The sequence below is a fragment of the Cynocephalus volans genome, chromosome 6 (assembly GCF_027409185.1).
Source record: "Cynocephalus volans isolate mCynVol1 chromosome 6, mCynVol1.pri, whole genome shotgun sequence".
NCBI classification, from domain to species: Eukaryota; Metazoa; Chordata; class Mammalia; order Dermoptera; family Cynocephalidae; genus Cynocephalus; species Cynocephalus volans.
Window position 1 is genome coordinate 159,322,809 of NC_084465.1, and position 20,465 is coordinate 159,343,273.

Consider the following 20,465-nt stretch of genomic DNA (forward strand, 5'->3'; position numbering starts at 1 on the left):
AAATTTTTTGTGTTTGATCTTTAGAAAAAAAATTTTTTTTTTTACTGTAATGTGGACAGGCATGGTTTTCTTTGTATTTAGTCTGTTTGGGGGGTTGGAAATTTTGGGGATGTTATTTTAAAAATATTTCTTTGTCTTCTATAAGTTTCTTATTCTCTTTTCTGTATCTGTTTATCTCTTCATATTTCAGCCTCAATAGTTTCTATTGGCCTGTCTTCCGGTTTGCTAATCCTCTCTTCATCTATGTCTAATCTGCTGTTATTAAACCTTTATATTGAATTCCTAATTTAGCTTTTTAGTTCTAGATTTCCATTTGATTCTTATTTTATAGATTTCAGTTGTGGTGAAATTATTCATCTTGCTATCTGTTTTCTTGACTATACTAATCAAGGTAATTTTAAAGCCTGTATCTGATAACTATATTTGGATCCCCAAGGGGGTTTGTTGCTGTTGTCTATTTTTTTTTTCTTTTTGATTTTTTTTGTCGTTTGGTCATGCCTCCTGGTCTGCCTGGTCTTTTTTTATTGACATGTTTAAAAGTTAATATGGAGCTATTTGAGGCTCAGGATGACTTTTTTCTTTCTCTAGAGATTTACTTTTGTTTCTAGGAGTCAGACTAAAAGCAGATCATCTTAATTGAGTGTGGAATTGAACTAATTCAAAGCCTTTTTTATGGCTGTTCTGTTCCGTTTTATCCACTCTCCTAGCATTTAGCCCTTCTGGAAGTGCTTATCTGAAAGCCTGCATGTTTACCAAGGCCTCTCTTCCTTGCCAGGCTCTGGGTTCTTATTTTTGTCTTCCCATCCCTGTTAGACTGTTAAAGTTCTGCCCAGCTTCTCAGCTTCTAGTCTACTGCTTAGTACCGATGCTCTAAAGTAGTACTGTCCAATAGAAATGTAATGTGAACCACAAATGTGAGCCACATATATAGTTTTCAGCTTAATAGCTACATTAAAGTATAAAAAGAGCAGGTAGAATTAATTTTAATAATGTATCCAAAATATTATTTTTTTTGGTGGGATCACTTGGGCCATCCAGGGCCTCTGAAGAGGAAGGGGAGGGAGGGCCAGGCGACTTCATTCTGGAGGTGTGTCTGGAGAACTGGGCCAGAGCTGTGGCCTGTACTAGCACTCCCACCCCTAAGTGCCCAGAGCTGTGGAAATGGACATCTCCCTGTGTTGGAGGTGCAGGAGGAGGGGGTGTGCTTTCTGGGGGAGGGTCCACAGCAATTAGCAGACTGCTAAGACCCTGCACTCTGCTGCCACTCTGGGTGCCCTGAGCCTTTGTATATACTGTGTGGGAACGGGGCAGCCGCAGAGTGAGGCAGGGCCTCCTGAGGCCAAGCCCCAAACGGAATGAATGACCCTACCACCCAGCCTCTGCAGCTGTCTGAAGAATCCCACAGAATCCACAGGTCTCGCTGTCCTGTCCACCCCTCCCCCGCAGGTGCTGTTCTTGTCAGTTGAGCTGTTAATCCTGCTGACCCGTGTCCACAGGGCTATTCAGTTCTATCTTTAGGTGTCCCTGTGGGGAAGTAGCCATGGGGTGGGGCTGGCCCTTTCTAGAAACCAGATACATGGTGAGGTCAGGTTTAGGAGGTGGCCATGTGGCCTTTGCCGCTGGGCCCCTGGTCATTCTGGGTAAGTGCTGATGTGTTCCCTTGCGTATGAGCCAAGCATGATCTCGGGAAGGGTTTCTGGGGGTGAGATGGCCCCATGGGGATTTCTTTTCCTGACTTCTGTGCCCACCCAACCTTCCCCTGTTTTCATTTTGTCCCTTGATGACCTGCTGCTCTGGTCCAGGGTCCGAGGGTCAGAGCAGACATTTGTCTGTGAGGAAATGGCATCACTCTTCCCTTGAGAAAAGCAAAAGCCTCCTTTGCTGTGGCTGACTCTACAGGTGTCTGCTACTGGCACAGGCTGCCTGTCACCTGTGGGGCATGGGTCTGGGCCACCTTGCTGTCAGGGCCAGGGCTGCTTTGGCCTTGGCAGGTTCCGTTGTCCTGAGCTGACTGTGCCCCTCTGTCCCAGTGGCCCTTCACCCTGCTCTCCCTGTCCACCTGCCTTTGGGGAAGAACAGATGGGCGTCGGGAGCCTGGACATTACGGGTCGACACTCAGAACTCCTGCACTCAGGATTCCTGCATGGGGTGGGGTCCCTGGTCTGGCTGTGGGGAGCAGGGCAGCTGCCCAGTTACATGGCACCAAGCCTTATGACCAGGAGTGGGGTCATGCCTGAGGCCTGTGGCCCTCAGCCCCTCACACACCTGTACTGTGCCCACCTGTGGTCAGGAGAAGAGAGTTCATGGATGTCCCTGGAGGGTGTGGGGTGAACCCTGTCCCTCCCTCCCACCTGATGGCAGGTGCTCTGGGATGGGGTGGCTTCTGATGAGGTGGGTTTCTCTCTTACCTGTTCCTCCCAAACATTAATGGTCCACATCCACCAGCATTTAGGGTCCCCATCGGTCAGTGCATTGTGCTTAGGGCTGGCCACCATCCTGGTGGGCCCGAGGCAGCCCTTGGTGGATCTGGGGCTTGTGTTCTTCTCTCTCCTCTGTTTCAGAAAGCTCACCTGTGCACAAACACTTGTCAGCTTTTCTGACTGCAGTAGGGATGCCTGATTCTAAACTGTTTGGATGTGTACTGTAGGGAGTAGCCTTTTCTTCTCCTGCAGAGAAACCCACCGTTAAGGATTAGGTATGGGTCCTTCTCAAGTTTGTTGTCAGCTTTTAGCTTCTGGCCTTCATTTAGGGATGCTGATGTATGAGAAGACACCATCCATGCAAGTGACTGGGCAGGCGTTGGCTCAGGAGTGTGGTGGGAGCTGAAGTCCAGCCCCTCCGTGGGCTGCAGTGCCTAGTGCGGACCTCAGGTGCTGTCCCATGGAGTGGAAGAGGCAGCGTGTGGGCTCCCTGATTATTCTTCTGGAGTTCTAGGTCAAGCCTGCAGTCTTTAAAACTTATATTTGGAAATAAAGCACCCATTCCCCGTGCCCAGCTGCATTTGTGGTTAACCATTCGCACACCTACCTCCTCGCTGGGTTCTGTTCTTTCCGAACCAGCTGAGCACAAGCCCAGAGGACCCCTGCTGGTGTCTATGTTCTCCACCCTCCAAACCAGGAGAGTGCAGGCATGTCCAGACCCTGCCCTGCTTAGCACCCAGCTCTTCCTGTCAGGATGTCATCTCCCGTCGCCTGGTGTTGGAGGGACAGGACTCAAAGGGCGTCTCTCCCGTCTTCCTCTAGGGCAGGAGTCCCTGCTCTGAGTCCCTGCTGTAGGGCTGGGGTCTCGGCCATTTGACGTGGCTCCGCCAGGCTGTAGATGAGCAGCTGGGTCCTGCCGCCTCTCGGCCTCCCTGGGCAGCGTAGGTGTGCAGCACCCCTCATCACAGAAAGTCCCACTGGACAGCACTGCGCTTGTCTGTATCTTGTCACTTTTTCTCTGGGGCTGCTGGTGTTGGCTGGCCCTGTGGTCGTGCCCTTCACCCCCACACCCTTAGCCTCCAGGAAGGTGCTGGTTCTGGCTGGCTCCAAACTGTCCCCCACAGTGACCCTCTACTCACATAGTCAAGGGCAGGCAAGAGCAGCATACAGTGGGGCTTCCTGCTAACAGGTATCTCTGCATGTAGCTGCCTCTGACCCCCACAATGAGGTCTGGGGTGGGTGCTGTGTCCGCCCATTTGACAGATGGAGAACTGAGCCCTGACAGATGGAGTTGCTATCTGAGACTGGACTCCATCTTCAGTCCCTCAAATTGTAATAGCCATTCCCTGTCTGTCTGCTCTGCCCAATGCCAAGTGCAGGGCAGTGTGTGGTGGGAAGGGGCTGGGACAAGGCCCATTATGCCAGCTGTGATTCCTGGTGACTGCCTGTCAGCGCAGCATTTCTCCAGCCCTCAGGAGACCTCTGCCAGTTCCTGTTTGTGGAGGGAGCTTGGGCATAGTGATGCCACAAGAGATGGAGTGGATGACCCGTGGCTGGCCAGGAGCTGATGGGTAGAGACTAACTGGATGGTGGCTTTGTGGCTGCTGCTGGGCGGAGGGTTGAGGTGCTCTGAGGTCCTTCGGGAGTCCTGCTCTGTGAGGTGGTACAGGCAGGAGGCTGGGGTTTGTGTTGGCTGTGCCACCCCAGCATCTGGCCCCAGGTAGCCCATGGTCCTGTCAGCTGTGCCCTGTCGTGGTGCAGGGCCTCAGGGGTACCTGGTCAGTCTGGGCCACCTGCCCTGCCTTCTTTTTTCTCTTGGCCTTTATGGCTTCCTTCCTCAGCCCTGGATCTCCCTGCTGCCCCACCCATCCGTGCTGCACGGTGACAGCTCTCTTGGCTGCCCACGATGGCCCTTTCTGTGGCCCATAGTGGAGGGTGATGGGTGGGCCTGGGGTGGGCTTCTGTAGCCTGCGCTGGGACCAACCAGAGTCCCAGGTGGGGGGGGTTTCCTGAAATTGACCCACCATGCCCCTGCTGGGGACATGGGCTTACTAACAGGCAGGCGTCCCCACCCACCCCGTCCTCCCCATGGGCCCACCCTGCCCAGAATGGAAAGTGCGGCACTGGATCCCAGCAAGGTCCAGGTGTGGGGGCCTACAGCTACTGGGCACAAACCCCATGGCGTGTATTCATTACAACTGGGGGAGGCCCTACGGGGGCTGCCAAGTGGTACTGATGAAGGATGGCGCAGGGTTTCCTACGTACCTGGAAGGAGCATGGAGAGTCCGTGTAGTGGCCACCTGTCTACTGACAGACGTGAGCAGGTTTTCTCAGAACTCAATGTCCATCAGTCAGAAGGGGGACAGGCCAACGCCAGGCCCTGCTTCATTCTAGAGGCGATTAATATTCACCCATGGATGCCTCAAAGAATTGGGGAAAAAGCTCCATCTGGCTAAGTAAGAGATGCATTCTCAATGAAACTTATCTCTTTGTTTTGCTCAACTGTGCACTATTCATTTGTGGCCCTCAGAGCCTTATCACAAGAAACAAAATAAAGCTCTATTTCAATATGTGCAATTTTACGGCAGAGAAGTATGGCAGGGTAGTCAGTAAAGACTTTCAGAAAATGCTGCCTCATGTTAGGTCTGTGGGAACGGACACGGGAGTCCTCTGGAGTTAGAGGATGTGTTTGTTCATGTGCTTATAAAGTGGCTGATGGAGGGTATCAGATCACAGCGGTATTTGTATTCCATGGGAATCATTTCAAAGAACATTTAAAAAGAGTCAATATTTACAAGATGCTGGAAATGGCATCCTTTACAACTGTTTAAACCTGTGAGGACATGTTTCAGATCCCAGCCTGGGCGGGGGCACCTGGTTCTGCTTGAGGGAGGAGGTGGGAAGGCAGGGGTCCTGTGCTGGCCATTAGAGAGCAAAGCCTTGTTTTAAATGGGCCACATGGCACCTCCCCCTCTACCCTCCCCTTTTAAAAAAAACAGTATTATTATTGGGGCCGGCCCCGTGGCTCACTTGGGAGAGTGCGGCGCTGGTAGCGCAGAGGCCGCAGATTCGGATCCTATATAGGGATGGCCGGTGCGCTCACTGGCTGAGCGTGGTGCAGACCACACCTTGCCGAGGGTTGCGATCCCCTTGCCGGTCAGAAAAAAAAAACCCGTGTTATTAACAAAAGCAGCAAGGGCCAGATGTTCAAGTTCAGGTTTCCGCCTCAGAGAATTATAAACTTCTTGGAGCTCCTGACAAGGAAGACTGAGTATTGGAAGTGCCCAGCCCTGCCGACTGCTCACTGAGTTCCTCAGTTTGTGTACATGGCAGACTCACCCTGATACGGGATCTGTGATCGCCTCGTCTCTTTTCAGCGGCTGATTCCAGGGGCATGTCACCCTCTGCAATTCTCAAACTCCTCTGCTGCTTTTGTTTGGTAGCAGCAGGGGAAATTTTCATTTTGATAACCATGCTTTTTTTTTACACATGAATTAGAAAACACGTACACCAGCTCACCTGTGATGTAATGTATTTCATTGCTTAAGATGAAGTTGAAGAGGGAACTTGGGTTTAAAGGAAGTGGGTTTATTTTTCAGCAGTGAGTATTAGAGGGAGCAGGTCTGAGAGCTCCATCAGGTCTCTCCTTTTGCTGGTGGGTGTTGACATTCAGCTTCTGAGAATTGCGAGCACAGCTCCACTGAGCCACCGACTGCCGAGCATCTGCCTGTTGTCCAAGAGGCTGTTGCCTGTCCATGTGGCCCCTTAAACCACACGCTGCTGGAACCTCAACCTGCCTGAGGCTCTTCCTCTGGGGCTCTCAGCCTTGCCAGTGCTCTGGATGGGGCAGGGGCTGCCTTCTCCCAGGCTGTCTGCAGTCCGGGCTATTTCTCAGGGTCAGGCATGCCCTGGATGGCACTGCCCACCTGTCCCTTCACCTTAACGCAGTGTGTAATTATTTGTCTGTTTTCTCGTCTATTGCTGGCTTCCCCCTTGAGGTTGTGAACAGTCCTTTCCTGCATGCCCAGAGCCTCCGTGACTTCCTGAGGGACACTGGCCAAGAAGCAGGCATAGGGACAAAGCAGCTCCTTCCATTGACACCCCATTCCTTGTGCACTTGCTGAGCCCTGACAGCCTTTGAAACTATACCTGCACCCTCTCCCTGCTTTAGGGTGAAAGGGCAGTGAGGAGAGGAGTGTGCTGGCCCCCAGCTGGGGTTGACCTGGTTCAAATCCTGGGGACCTGGGAGTGGTGGGGAGGTCCTTCCCATCAGGGAGTTGTGGAGCATGTGGAGCTACTGGGTCTCCCTCGAGCAGCATGGACATCCCCCAGGAGGTGAGGGTGACAAAAGGGGTACGTGTGTGGTCAAGACCTCTGGCTACCTGCCCGGGGTGTCTGCTGTCTCTGGATGTTAGGACGTTTGGGTGTGATCCCTTAGTGACATGCACAGAGGTGAGTCCTTGGGGAGACCTGAAGGGTGCCCCCCCAGGATCCTTCCATCCTGGCCCAACTCTGCACATGAGGCTCCTGTTCTGGGCCAGTTCCCTATAAACAGGGCACTTCTGGACAAAGGCCCTTGAGGCTTCCTTTGGTTTTGATTCACGGCCACAAAGAACTAGAGGGAGGCCTCACAGCCTGCCTGGCACCCGGGACCTTGGCCTTGTGGTTCTGGGCTCCCTTCTCCTGGCCACTCTCCATCCTTTGCCCACGTGTGCGTGGATTGCGCCTTCTGGCAGGACAAGGGGTTGCCAAGCAGTTCTTCTCCTTGCGGCGTTGGTGCACGGGCTGTTGCCTATTGAACGGAGGATGTGGCAGAATCCCGATAGAAGCAAGGGTGTCCCTTGTGGGTCTGGTGTCTTCGGCTTTGCCTGTTGGGGCTGTTCTGGCAGGAACCTCTGATGCTCTTAGTCATGACCAGAAGCAGCCCCTGCTATGCTTCCCCTGGAGCGCTGGAGTGGGCACCAGGGCTGTCTTCTGACCGCCTTGGCCATCTGACCTGAGTCCCCCAGCCCCAGTGGCCTTGCTGCCTGGCTTGGAGGGTGCTGTCCCCCTCACCTGTGTGCGACTCCTAGGCCTTTTTCCTAGAGCAAGTAAGAGCCAGCATTGTCCTAGAATGTTATCTGTTATCATCTGATTTTTCACTGCCTGTGAGGGAACATGAGCCACTAATGTACATAGCACCGGGGATCTAGGAGGGAAATCGGTGCCAAATGATGTCATCCTCCCGTGTCTGGGTGGGATGAATCGTCCTGCAGGGCCACGTTGGTGACCAGCCTGGAGCCCGCCACTCTCAACACCAAAGCTTTAAGAACAGTGTACCTTTGGAGGATTTGGAAATCTTTTCGTAGGGGGCAGGTGCTTTCTTCCTGACCTTGCTTCTTGTTGGCCTGGAGCCATCCTAGCAGATTAATTAATGAGCTCACTCCTCAAGTGGCTGGGCTGGTCCTGCCGTCAGGACCAGCAATCAACTCATGAGGACTTGCACAAGCTCTGTGAGGGGACGATGGGTAGCGCCCCCTGCAGGTGGGCTCAGGGCAGTGCTCAGAGGAGGACATGTTAACTGACCTTGAAATGATCAAGCAGTGTGTCACATGGATAAAAATAGCCTGGTGGCATAGAATTTAAAATGAGGTCTCCTTTTCTCTTCCTAGCTCCCCTCCAGGAGGCACCATCATTAACAATTTCTGACTTTTCTGTCTTTGATTTACCAAAGTTAGCTGTATCTGCCGTGAAAAATGAAGGCCTATGCAGGGTATTTTCCTCTACCTCCCATTTTTTGTTAGTTATGTTATTTATAATATGAATACTTTATTCTGAAACCACAGTGGAATCTTTCCCGTGTTGCTGTCGGTCGATGCTAAAATCCTGGCAAAGATAACTTATGCTAGAAATGATGCTGTGAGCATCCTCTAGAATCAATGACTGGGACCCTGAGAGGGAATTGTCACTGAGATGCTATCTCCCAGAGAAGGCTTCCTGGGTGGGCCGGCCCCGCTGGGCCCCCCAGCTCCCTCCTGCTGCCTCCACCTGCACAGACCGCGAGGATCAGCTTGGCCACGTGCTTTTCTGCTGTGTTGCGCTGTGTTTCGCAGAAACACTTCTTCTAGTGACTTGTTTGGCCTAGGGTGCGTGGGATACAAACACTGAGCTCTTGCATGTCTGAAAATGAGCCTGGGCTTCCCAGCTCAACATCTGCTTGGCTGGGTGTAGAATTCAGAGGCGGCCCTTGGAGAGTGCTGCTCCTGCCACTGCCCCCAGTGTTGCTGTGAGACTCGGTGCCATCTGGGCCATTCTCTGCGGATAGGACTTGCTCTCGGTCCTCAGGATTCTGAAATTTCACTGGAGCGGGTCTGGAGGTGGGTCATTTTCCATTGACTCTAACCTGGCCGTGGCAGGCCATTTTATTCCCAATCGTCTCCTTCCAGCTCAGGGAAATGCTGTTCTGCAATCTATTTATAAACTTGGTGATGTCTGTTTTTAGAACTCCTGTTACACGGTTGTTTGACTTCCAGAAGTTTCTTTCATGTGTCTTCATGTATCCTATTTTCTTTCTTTGTGCTACTTCTCTCAGTTGGTCTTCGGATGTTTTCCCTTTTTTTTTTTTTTACATTTGAAAAATGTAGACCTCTCGTATGCAAGTTGATGGGCTTTGACAAATGCACACACAGGAGCAGCTGCGTCCTCTGTTAGGATGTAGAACATTCTGTCACCCCCAAGTTTTCTCAGCTATTGGCGCTGCCTGCCCCACAGGCAGCCGCTGCTCTGACGGCGACCCACAAGCGCTAGTTGCGTCTGGTCCAGAGTTTCACATCAAAATGGGATCACATCAGACATACTTTTTGTGTCTGGCCTCTTTCGTTCAGCTGGAAGCTCTTGGGACTCACGTGATCACAGTGTTGTGAGAATCAGGAGTGTGTTCCTTTTCATTGCTGAGTCGCATTCCTGTTTGGATGGGTGGACCACGAACGGTGAGCAGTTTTTGCTCCCTGGGCCACTGACATTTTGGCTGTTCCCAGCTGGGGCTGTGATGAACAGACCTGCTGTGAACATCCCTGTGCCCACCTTTTGTGGACTTCTGTTTTCCTCTCTCTTGGGTGGACCCGGACTGGACATGGAGCAGGCGTGAAGTCTGCCAGGGACTTCCACAAGGGCTCTACCGCCTCACAGTCCGCAGCAGTGTGTGAGGAGGGCCATATTCCCAGCTTCCCAGCGGTTGGAACTATCTGTCTTTTTAATTTAGCCCTCCTGGGGGGTGTGAATTGGTATCTCAGTGTGGTTTTAATTGGCACTTTCCTGGTAACCAGTGATGCTAAGCACCTTTTCGTGTGCTTTTGCCCATTTATGTACCCTCTTTGTTGAAGTATCTGTTCCTGCCTTTTTTATTACTGAGTTATAGGAGTTCTCTATGTATTCTGGATCTCAGTCCTTTGTGAGATACACGTATTGAGAATAGTTTTTCTCTATTCATGGCTTGATTTTTATTTTCATAAATAAATAATCATTTTTGATGTGCAGAATAGGTTTTCATTTTATTATCTAGAGTAAACATGAACTTTTTTGCACCTAATGTTTCATTGGATTACAGAGTATCTTATTTTTATAACATTGAGCTTTTTAGTAAGGTAAACCCAGTATCAATTTGCAGAAACTCTTTCTTGATTCTTCCTTTTTAAATAGAAGCTTGCTCTTATTTATGTATGTCAACTTCTTGGGTCTTTATGGGAACATTAATTAGATTTTTTCGAAGTTGCCCTGGGTCCCTGAATTATTTGTTTTCTGGGTTTGGCCGTGCTGATGGTCTCTCTTGGTATTGTTTGGCTGTTGGTGATAATTGCTGTCCAGTCCTGCTTAGGAATGAAGGGGGCAGTGAGGGCTTGTGCTGGGGGCGGGGTGGGGGCGTGGTAAGAAGCATGGCCTAAGGGTGCAGCCACCATCTGGGAAATAATTCCTTGACAAGATGATCCTGGCCGTGATCATGCAGCCCACTTCTCTTTGTGTCGGAGTCTGGCCTGATGTACTTCGGGGCCTTCTGGAAGGATCCCAGGGGCCTTGGCTTGCATTTCCTCTCAGCTGTGGTATCTCCCTCCATCTATCCAAATTCACCTGCTTTCTGTCTCCCTGGAATTCCTCAGAATTTTGCTGTTCTCTGTCCATCTGTGTTTATGGTTTCCTTCTGAAAATTTGTGTCTCTTCTCTGACATTCCCGAGGCTCCTGGTGGGAGGGAGGCAGGCGTTGCCACATGAGCCTCTTGGACCAGGACAGGGAGGTGACGCTGGGGGCACACATTTAGGCAGAGGCAGAAAGGGCGCAGCTGGGCCACACCTGTGGGTTGTCATCTCATGAGAGGAAGTTGGAAACACTGAGCCTTTGGGTGAGACTCCATTGAAGGATTTAGGGTAGGGAAGGGCCCGGATCCAGGTGGGTTGCAGGGGGCAATGGGACAGGGGACAGGGTGGTGACAGTAGGTGAGCTTGGACTGGGTGGTGAGAGTAGAGGAGGAGACAGGGGAGACCCAGCAGCTCCCCCCTGAGGAGGGTTCCCAGGATGATGGTGGTGTGTTTGCTGTTTCCTATTTTAAACTTGAGGTCAGTTTAGTTCTGCGGCTCATGCCACGCACAGTGGCCTGAGAGTCTGGGAGGGTCTGCTTTGTCCTCCTGAACTGATGGCCTGCCTGCCAGCTGGTCAGAGTTGGGTTTGCTGGGACTGTTCCCTGTCTTCTCCATTCTCCACTCTAGTCTCTGGTCCTTGTCAATGTCTCCTCCGGCCTGACCCCCTGGGCCGTGAGCACTTCCTCCGCGTTGTGTATACAATAGGAGAGAACAGATGCTTCATCCTCTTAACAGAATTCGGAAAACAAATGATGGCCAAGGGAGCAGAGGCCTTGGAGGTGTTTTCATGAGCTTGGCAGCGTGGATCTGTGAGATGTCCCTGGCTTCCCGGAAACTTCTTGTTGCTGAGGACCCTGTGCAGGGTCTGCACTGGGGCCGTGGGGCCCAAGGGCTCAGATGTCGAGGTGGGGGTGACCAGCGGCCCCTGTTGTAGCCTGCAAGCAGCTCCCACGCTGGATGGGGTGTGGGGACATCTGTGTCTGTGGCCTGCTTGGCTCTGTGGGTGGAGGAGGGGCTGGTCCTGCCTCCTGGTGCTGCCAGACTCGAACCCACCTCTTGGGCAGCAGGTTACACCCGCCAGTCCCCTCTTGTGTCCTGGTCCCTGAATCCTGCTCTCTGTCTGCTCAGTGTGTCTGTATTTGGCTCTAGGACCGAAAGCTCACCAAGCTGGAGCGGCAGCGCTTCAAGGAGGAGGCCGAGATGCTGAAGGGGCTGCAGCACCCCAACATCGTGCGCTTCTATGACTTCTGGGAGTCCAGTGCCAAGGGCAAGCGGTGCATCGTGCTGGTGACAGAGCTGATGACCTCAGGGACGCTGAAGACGTAAGTGCCGTGGCCCACGGGCTTTGGCGGGTCTCAGTGTGGGCGTGCAGCCACCACAGCTGGGGGCGACTGAGGTCCTGGGGGCGGGTCCTGGCCAGAGCCTCTGGTCCAATGTCCCACCTCTCAGAAGCATCCCTTTTGGGTGATAAATCTCTGCCCTCCTGGCAATAGAAAGCCCCTTCCCCAAATGAGAAGAAATAAAGCAACCCAGCTCCCAGCTCTTGCCTCCCTCTGGCTTCCTGTGACAGATGGGACCTGTCCCTCAGACACAACTGGGACCCTGTCCCCACTTTCCCTCCCTCATGGGACACAGAAGGGTGATAGCTTCCTGACGAGGTGGCTCATCTGTAGTGTCAGGGCCTTGTTTCTGGCCGGGGTCTGTTTCTGCCTGGTGTCAGCTTGGCATGTCCTGGTGGCTTGGGAAGCAGGCAGAGCAGTGTTGAGAAGCTGGTGGGGGTTGCAGATGGGGAGTGCGGGGCTGGACGTGGTCAGCAAGGGGTCAAGGGCCGGTGACCATGACAGCCTGCCACTGCTCTGTGAGGTCTCAGTCTGCACTTTGGGGGCGGGGGCATCCCCTCTGGGTGGCCACAGACTGGGTCTGTCTGAATTGTTTGACCTTGTGGCCTCAGGCGGGGCCTCAGTGTCCTCCTGCCACCAGGCAGTATCACTCACACAGGTGACCGCACAGCAAGAGGGGGGCCCCTTTCCCAGCCTCTCTTGCCATCTTTTCTTGGGGGACAGCCCAGAGCAGGTCACACAGGCCCCAGTGACAGGAAGGGTCTAGCCTTGACCGCTGGCTCCAGTTGTTCTCACAGGCCCCAGCTCCCCTAACCCTTACCCTAAGCACCCTCTCGCTTGCCGGACTCTGTCCTGCTGCAGGCGACTTGTAAGTTGACCTCAGCACCATTTCAGGGTGAGGTCAGGAGTGTGCTAGGCATGAGCTTTAGTACTGAGGTCCCTGGTGTGAGGGGAGCAAGTCGGGGGTCGTGGGCCCGTCCTGGCTGCCCACTCAGGGCCTGGCTCCTGCTGGTGACCCCTGGCCAGAAGCAGAAGTGCCCAGCCCTCTTCTCTCACCTTTGCTACTGTCACAGGTGGGTACCCAGTGCAGGTGAACGACTCATTAACAGGTCTGAGCAGCACCAGGTGGGGGTTCTTCAAGGGCCACTGCTGTAAGCTGCCCGGTGAGCTGCCCCCTCCTCCCACCAGGTACCTGAAACGCTTCAAGGTGATGAAGCCCAAGGTGCTACGCAGCTGGTGCCGGCAGATCCTGAAGGGCCTGCTGTTCTTGCACACGCGGACGCCGCCCATCATCCACCGAGACCTCAAGTGTGACAATATCTTCATCACCGGGCCGACCGGGTCTGTGAAGATTGGCGACTTGGGCCTGGCTACCCTGAAAAGAGCATCATTTGCCAAAAGTGTAATAGGTAAACCCATTTCTCCTCGCCAGCCCCAGGGGCTCAGGAGGGGCTGAACAGGATTAGAGGGGCACAAGCATCCAGTTTTGCTTGAACACCCTGGACCTGGTGCAGAGCCCCAGCGGGGGGAGTATGTAGTTCAGCCACAGGGACCTGCTCCTCCAGGGGACACGCTAACTCTGCTCCCTCCCTCCACTGCTGCCCTCCACTGGCCTGACTCTGGCCCTGTGTGGTCTTTGTGTTAATCCCTGGCTGTGTGTTGGGTGTCAGCACTGACCATCTAGCAAAGGTGGGGACAGGGAGCCTCGGGCACTCAGGAGAGGGAAAGAGGCTCCGACTGCAGAAGAACTAGGGCGATTTGTAGCAAGTGACGCTGGAGCTGGTGTCATTGGGTAGGAAGGGGGTGCCCCAGGCTTTGAGGCCCAAGGAAGTGACATCTTGGAGTGTCTGGGAACAAACACGGCTGGGAGAAGGGCACAGCGTAGGTGTTCTGCATAGGGTAGGAGGTAGGTGCAGAGGAATTTGGTTTGCTGGAAGTTTCTGGCCTTTCCACTTCCTATCCTCTGTCCTAAGCTCCAACGCCTTTCGGGCTGAGCTGTCCTCAGCCCTGGGGGGTGGCCGGCCTGAAGCTGCTGTGGAGAGATGAGAGATCCATGTCGTGCTGTGTACTCTGCCCCAGCGTGGTCCTGGCACAGGGAGTGCCAGGTGTCCACCAAGCCTAGGTGGGGTCCTCATGGACTTTGAAGAGAGAGCACTTGCAGGGACAACGGGAGCAGCTGTTTGTGGGGGTCAAGTCACCTGGAAAGGGCTATGTTCAGGGCTGGTGGTGCTGGTTGTGGTTCAAGAAGCCCAGATGAGATGGGATAGGATCAGATCTGGGGAGGCCTCTGTGTTAACTGAGACCTGGCATGCCTTCGATGTGAGGGCTGGTTCTCCACAGAGACGAGACAGTGAGTGGTCGTGAATTCATAGTTTTGCTGCACGTTTTGAGACAGAACTTGGCCTGTTTGGGGAAAATGATGCCCTGGGAACTGCTTCCATCGGAGCAGTGTGTTTGGGATTTGACATCTAGGCAGGGCAGCTGCCGGTGGGCAGCACTGTGGACATAAGACCTCTGGCAGCCCTGGGGGAAAAGGAGCTGACCCAGACCTCAGTTTCCCCATTCATGAAATGGTTGGGGCAGATGAGGTTCTGCATTCCATCCTGGAGGGCCCACACCCCGGAGCGCTGAGCTCCAGAAGTTTCCAGCAAGTTTTGCAAATTTGGCCTCGGAATTGGTGGGAGTCCTGGTCTCAAACCCCGGGTGTATTCAGGCTGAAGGAGGACTGCTGGGTGTCAGCAGCCTCAGGGCAGAGCACCACCCACTTGATGGAGCCAAGGCACCTAGAGAGCTCCCTGGCTTCCTCTGGCCAATTGGCTCTTGGTCCTGCAAATAAGGTTTCAAGTTGCCAGGTTGGGTGATGTGAATGGGTCCTGGGTGTTAACAGTGGGCACAGCAGGGCCCTGTGCCCCAGATGGGTGTCTGGCTCTGCAGGGTGTCCCTCAGCACCCAGGCTTTGCTCAGCAGGAGCCCAGGAAGTTGCAGTTAGAGAATCCAAGGCCAGGAGTGTCCTCGGCTGCCCACGCTCATGGGGAATGAGGCCTGGTTAGTAGTAGTGAGCTTTGGGCTTTGGGTAGTGAAGCTTGTCCTCAGCAAGAGACCAGCAGCTGAGTTGGAGGCTGCAGCCAGGTGGGGGTCCCCTTGGTCTGTGAGCGGCATTGGCCCAGGCCACCTACAGGTGGGCCAAGCCCTCTAGGGGTTCATGTCCTCCTGGGTTCCATGGTCCCATCAAAAGGACAGCCTCAGACCGCAGCCCTCCCCCCCCGAAGAAGACCCCCCTGACTTGTGTATTGAGGATACCTGTGGGGCCAGTTGGTGCTGTGGATCAGTTTCTGCTGCAGCTGTCATGGTTTCCTCTTGCAGGCACTTTAGATGTGGCCCATGTGAGGACCTGGGTCAGGGCTACTCTGGGAGGGGAGTGGATGGATTGGGGAGATGGTATCCCCGTTCCCTGGTCCTGTCCTCAGCATTGGTGCAGCTGTCATAATCTCTGGACCTGGCCCTGATGCTGCGTGCTCACATAGGTATAAGTCAAATGTCAACAACTGGGTTTGGTTGCCTGGACCTCACACCCTTATGGTGTACACATGGCTGGTGTTTGTGGACTGCGTTAGGTCAGGCTGGCCCCTGAATTCATGGGACTGAGGTGATGAGGTAATGTCTGCAGGGTGTCCTCAGTTGCACAGGTGGCTGTATGAGACATCAGTCCCTGGGGGCCATGAAGGTGGCCAGCCCACCCTGGAGGGCTTCCTGGAGGAGGCAATGATGGAACCAGGCATGTTGTGGTGTGAACTGAGAAGGGGCCACAGTGAACGGAGGGTGTAATTCTAGAAGGAGCCACAGGTGGGCCCTGGGTGAGCTGGATGAGCCAGGCAGGGGGTAGGAGGGAGATTGGGCCATTACAGGGAAGTCTTAGGAGTCTCTGAGGACATGGGGTCCCCCCAGCAGGTACCACCTGCCCATCTGCCCTGTGGGGAGACAGGAGATGGGTTCCACCTGCCCGGAGAGATGGATGAGGGCCATCTGTGTTGGCTTTATTTTAACAAAAGTCACAAGGAGAGTTAGGGCTGGGAAGGCTTTGATTCACATAAAGGAAGTCATTTATCCTTCATCACAGACCCAGAAACAGGCAGCCCCTGACATAGGCGGTGATTTTAGCATGAGGTTGGAGCTGGTCCCTCCCTCCTGTCACCTTCTGCTAGCAGCAGAGATGCTGCTTTTGCCCACTTTTGGTAACCACAGTGGCTTCTCTCCTTAAAAAGAATAAGAAAGGCCATTCCAGGAGGTCCCTGGTCTGCCCCCCTGCAGGTCGGATTTGGAGTGGGGGCTCGCCAGGGCCTGGACATCCTAACTTTCACATGCAGACACGTCTACAGGGACCTTGGATGGGGACGAGTGTGAGGGGATGTGGCCACGGGCTGTCCAGGGAGTGGGGGACGGTGGGTGAGACTGTCCACTAGACACACATGTATGCATATATGTGAATGCAAGCACACACACACACACACAGGTTATTTTTACAATTCGGATTTAAATGGCTACAGTGTGAGGGAAAGAAAAGAGAGTCAAGCATGCCCATGTCTGAGCATGTGTGCAGAGCAGGCGTTGTTTGGGTCCCTCTGCCCCCACACGCACGGCCCACCCCTCAGAGCCAGGCCATCTGGGGCCTTGGGGTATTTCTTACAGAGCAGAGTCCACGTTTCCTGAGGGTCTCAGAAGAGATCAAACCCGGGGGCGCTGCTGCCTCCTGTCTGGGACCTGCTTCTGTGTGGGCAGCGGACAAGTAGGGACCCTGCAGGTGCCAGGGAGTAGCTGGCTCAGCTCCCAGCTCCCTGCCGGCAGCCCTGGGGACTGGGCTCCCTTCAAGCTCTTCCCTGTGGATGGACACGGCTGGGCAAAGACCCAAGATGTGTCCCGAGGCTCTGGGTTGGCACCCCTGGAGCAAGAACGGGCTTTGCCTCAGTCCCTTTCTGCTATCATAGGGCAAGTCATCCTGAACGGCCCCTGGCAGATGGTGTCACAGGGTTTGGTTAGTGTGCGTGGCATGAGGCCAATTGAGATGGCCCTGGGGGGTGAACACATCCCTCCTGCAGCTTGGGGCTTTCTTCTGAATCAGCCATCGCTTCTCACCGAGGACCCTCCTTAGTGGCCCCAGCAGTCTGGGCCCACACAGAGGAGGCTGCCAGGGCACCCCTGGTCACATCAGGGGGTGGGAGGGGCCTGGGAGCAGGTGTTCATGTTGTCACCAGGCTGGGCTCTGACCATAGCTTGGGCCTCCCTGCTGTGGCTTTTTTGTGGCATGTTTGCTTCTGGCCCCGACCTGGGCAGCACGTTCACTGTTCTGTGACAAGCTAAGGATGGAAAGAAACTTTAAAATATTAACTTAAAAATTGCCAGTACAAAAAATTTCAATGTAATCATGTGGTTCAAAAATTCAAATAGATAAAAATTTCCAGTGCAAGGTCCCTCTGACTCCACCCTCCACCCTGTTCCTGTTATTTCTGATGGATTCTTCCAGAGTTCTCCATGCATGTTCATAAATGTAAACATACATTCTTGCAGCTGGTTGGTGCATTTTTACTCAAAATGTTAACTTTTCTGTTAAACATGTAATACATGTTAAATTGAAATGGTGGATAAATGAAACCCCAACATGTACTTTTTTTTTTTTTTTTATACATGTTGGCAGCTGGCCAGTACAGGGATGGAACCCTGGACCTTGGTGTCATCAGCACCGTGCTCTAACCAACTGAGCTAACAAGCTAGCACCCAACGTGTCCTTTGTAATGCAATAATTAGTCTGTGCTATTTTGCATCTGCTTAAAAGAAGACTAGAACATTTTGAATATTTTACAAAGTCAACAAATATACAGATGTTAAAAGCAGCCTTATTGAAGTCTGTGGTCCCTTTTCTTTGCTTTCATTGTGGCAGACACTCAGTTGGACCTATTTTATAAAATAAAAATTAAAAGATTTTTGCAATTATTATTAAAGCGAAAGCTTATTATGGAAACTTTAAAAACCCCAGACCGATGTAAGTAAAAGAAAAATCAGCCATCACTGCACCTCCCAGACGGTTGTCTTGCTGCGTGTGTCATTGCAGGCCAGTGATGCCGGGGCTCACGTGCAATCTCATGTTGTGTTTACTTAGCCTCTCGTAAGTTTCCTGTGTCCTTAAAAATTCAGTGCAGACGTTGTTTTTGCACCTTTTGGGTTTAATGCAGCGTGAGCAGTTCCATCCTAACAAAGTCTGTGTCACTTGTCAGGTGTGGCATTTGCCCAGTCCTCCCCTGACTGCCCCCCGGCTGTCTTCAGCCATGACATAGTTGTATGTTCCAGGTGACACTCTGTCACAGGGGTGTGTACAGTGTACCTAACCATTCTCCTGTTTGGGGATATTAAGGGCCCTTCTGGGGCTTTGCAGTTGTAAGTAACTCTGTAATGGCCATCACATCTCTGCTCCAGGGTGTCCGGGTGCTGGCCGATGCCGAGCCTTTCAGGAACACAGTGCCCATAGATGGGGGGGAGGGGTGCTTAGGGTTTGCTTTCTCCTGGGCTCAGACAGTGTCCCTGGTAAGCCACATTCTCCTGCTCTGTAAGCAGGAGATGGTGCTGTGAAATGATCTCTTACCCTGGAATCATGACGTTCCAGGGAAAATTTTTGGAAATTTGTCTGTAGAGCATGCCTGTTTGAATCCTGGGTTCTGGGACAGAGAGCACGAGTGTGGGGCAGGCCCAGCCCTGGGAGTGGGTGATTGGAGTGTGTCCTGGATGGGGAAGGGGGCGCGGGGCTCGGAGAGGCTGAGGGGCTCCCAGTGTCCCAGGCCCACTGCAAGCTGACTGCTGCGTGTGTTGCCCCCGGCACAGGTACCCCCGAGTTCATGGCGCCTGAGATGTACGAAGAGCGCTATGATGAGTCCGTGGACGTCTATGCCTTTGGGATGTGCATGCTGGAGATGGCTACCTCAGAGTACCCCTACTCAGAGTGCCAGAACGCAGCCCAGATCTACCGGAAGGTCACCTGCGTGAGTTCACTTGCCATCCTGTCAGTGAGGACGTGGCGAGGGGCCATGGGCCACACCCTTGGCTGGGCCCTGTGTGCATTTGTAGAGACCTCACAGCAGCTGTGTAAGGAGTGAGGCCATTTTACACATGGGGAAACTGAGGCTTAGCAGGTGGTCACTCAAGTTCTCCTAGCAGTGGTGATGATGAGGAGGGGCTGTGGGTGGTGCTTAGCCTCAGAGGTTGTCGCTCACAGCTGGACGGTGGGGAAACGGAGGCTTGGAGAGGCTGGAGCTCCACAGGGCCCCTGCCAGGAGGCATGTCCAAGCATCTTGTCCTCAGAGTTCCCCCTCTGGGCTCCCCCAGAGCTGTTGGCTTTCCCATCTTCTTTATTTTGGAGCCATGGTTTGTTTTCTTTTTCAGCCAGGCAGTCACCCCTAGACCAAGCGTGTCTCTAGGCAGTTGTCAGCGTCGGGCAGCTGGGAGCGTTAATCCCTGTTTTGCTGTCGCTGTGATTTTTAATTTAATCGGACGGCTTCAGCTGTATAAACAGATCGGTCTTGTCCTCCCTCTGTGGCGGGCTCTGCTGGGTGGAGGGAATGCAAACAGAGCATCCGGAGGTGGAGCGGCCAGCCTGGGGTTTTCTATGCCCGTTTCCCACGCTGCCTGTCTGTGGTCTCACTGCAAGGCCCAGGAGGCCAGCAGGTAGTCTCTGACCTGTGGCATCTGAGCCACGGGCCCCAGGCTGCCACAATCCCCGGAACCTTGCCACCTCTGCCCGGGATGCACAGCCAGCCCAAGCAGCCTTGCTCTGCATGAGGCTTGACTGGGCAAGACTGTGCTGCCTGTCTACAGGGCTCTGCTCCAGGCACCTGTGCAGTGCAGCGGCTGCCTCTGCAGATGCACAAGGAGCTGTGGTTCTCGGCAGCCCCGCAGCCTTGCCCTGGCCCATCCCTCTATCCTGAGCCCTCCTTGCAGATTATTCATTCTAAATTCTCAGTCACCTGTTTGCTCTGAGCCCCTCCTGCCTGCCACTGAGGACATGGGTGACAGACAGGGTCCTTGATGGTGGCACTTGTGGGCCTCGATCAGAAACCCCACAAATAGTTGCAAAGCACCCCCATGGGTGCTGGAAGGAGGGGGCCCTGCCAGCTGAGTGGGGTGGTACCCAAGGGAGGCAAGTGTGGTCTGCAGTTGAAGGAAGGGGAGGGCTAGAGACAGTTAGGCTCCGTTTGCCAGGCCTTGGGGGTGCTGGTGGGGGTGTAGGGGAGGGGCTTTATGTTCTCCATATTTAAGAAAAAGCCCAGGGTAAGGATTTTGGAGGCTGAATCTTGTTGGCAAGAGGAAGAATGCGGTGGTCAATGCTCTTAATGTTTTTAAAATGTTTTGAATTATTTGCTTACACTCCTGCCCACCCCCAACCCTCCACCAAAAAAAAAAAAAAAGCAGATTGCAAGCAAAACCTGCAGACCCCCTGGTTCTCAAATCCCATGTCTGGCTGCCAAATCTGTGCTCTGTGCTTCCCCCATGCATAGCCATTGGTGGGCCAAGGAGTGGCCACCCCTCAGACTGGCACCTGCATGCCTCCCACCCC

General features: G+C 53.5%; 1 protein-coding gene across 8 annotated transcripts in view; it reads left to right on the plus strand.

The window, feature by feature from the left end:
• WNK2 (WNK lysine deficient protein kinase 2) overlaps positions 1 to 20,465 on the plus strand; it is a 128,560-nt gene that overhangs the window by 25,799 nt on the left and 82,296 nt on the right. For 6 of the 8 annotated variants that reach the window (XM_063100674.1, XM_063100679.1, XM_063100671.1 and 3 more), the window contains exons 3-5: positions 11,679 to 11,851; positions 13,058 to 13,278; positions 18,737 to 18,894. In XM_063100674.1, the coding sequence (XP_062956744.1) occupies positions 11,679 to 11,851; positions 13,058 to 13,278; positions 18,737 to 18,894 (552 nt within the window). Of the gene's footprint in view, positions 1 to 8,723; positions 8,777 to 9,355; positions 9,389 to 11,678; positions 11,852 to 13,057; positions 13,279 to 18,736; positions 18,895 to 20,465 lie in introns of those variants that run through there. The other 2 variants (XM_063100678.1, XM_063100677.1) reach the window with 2 other exon arrangements.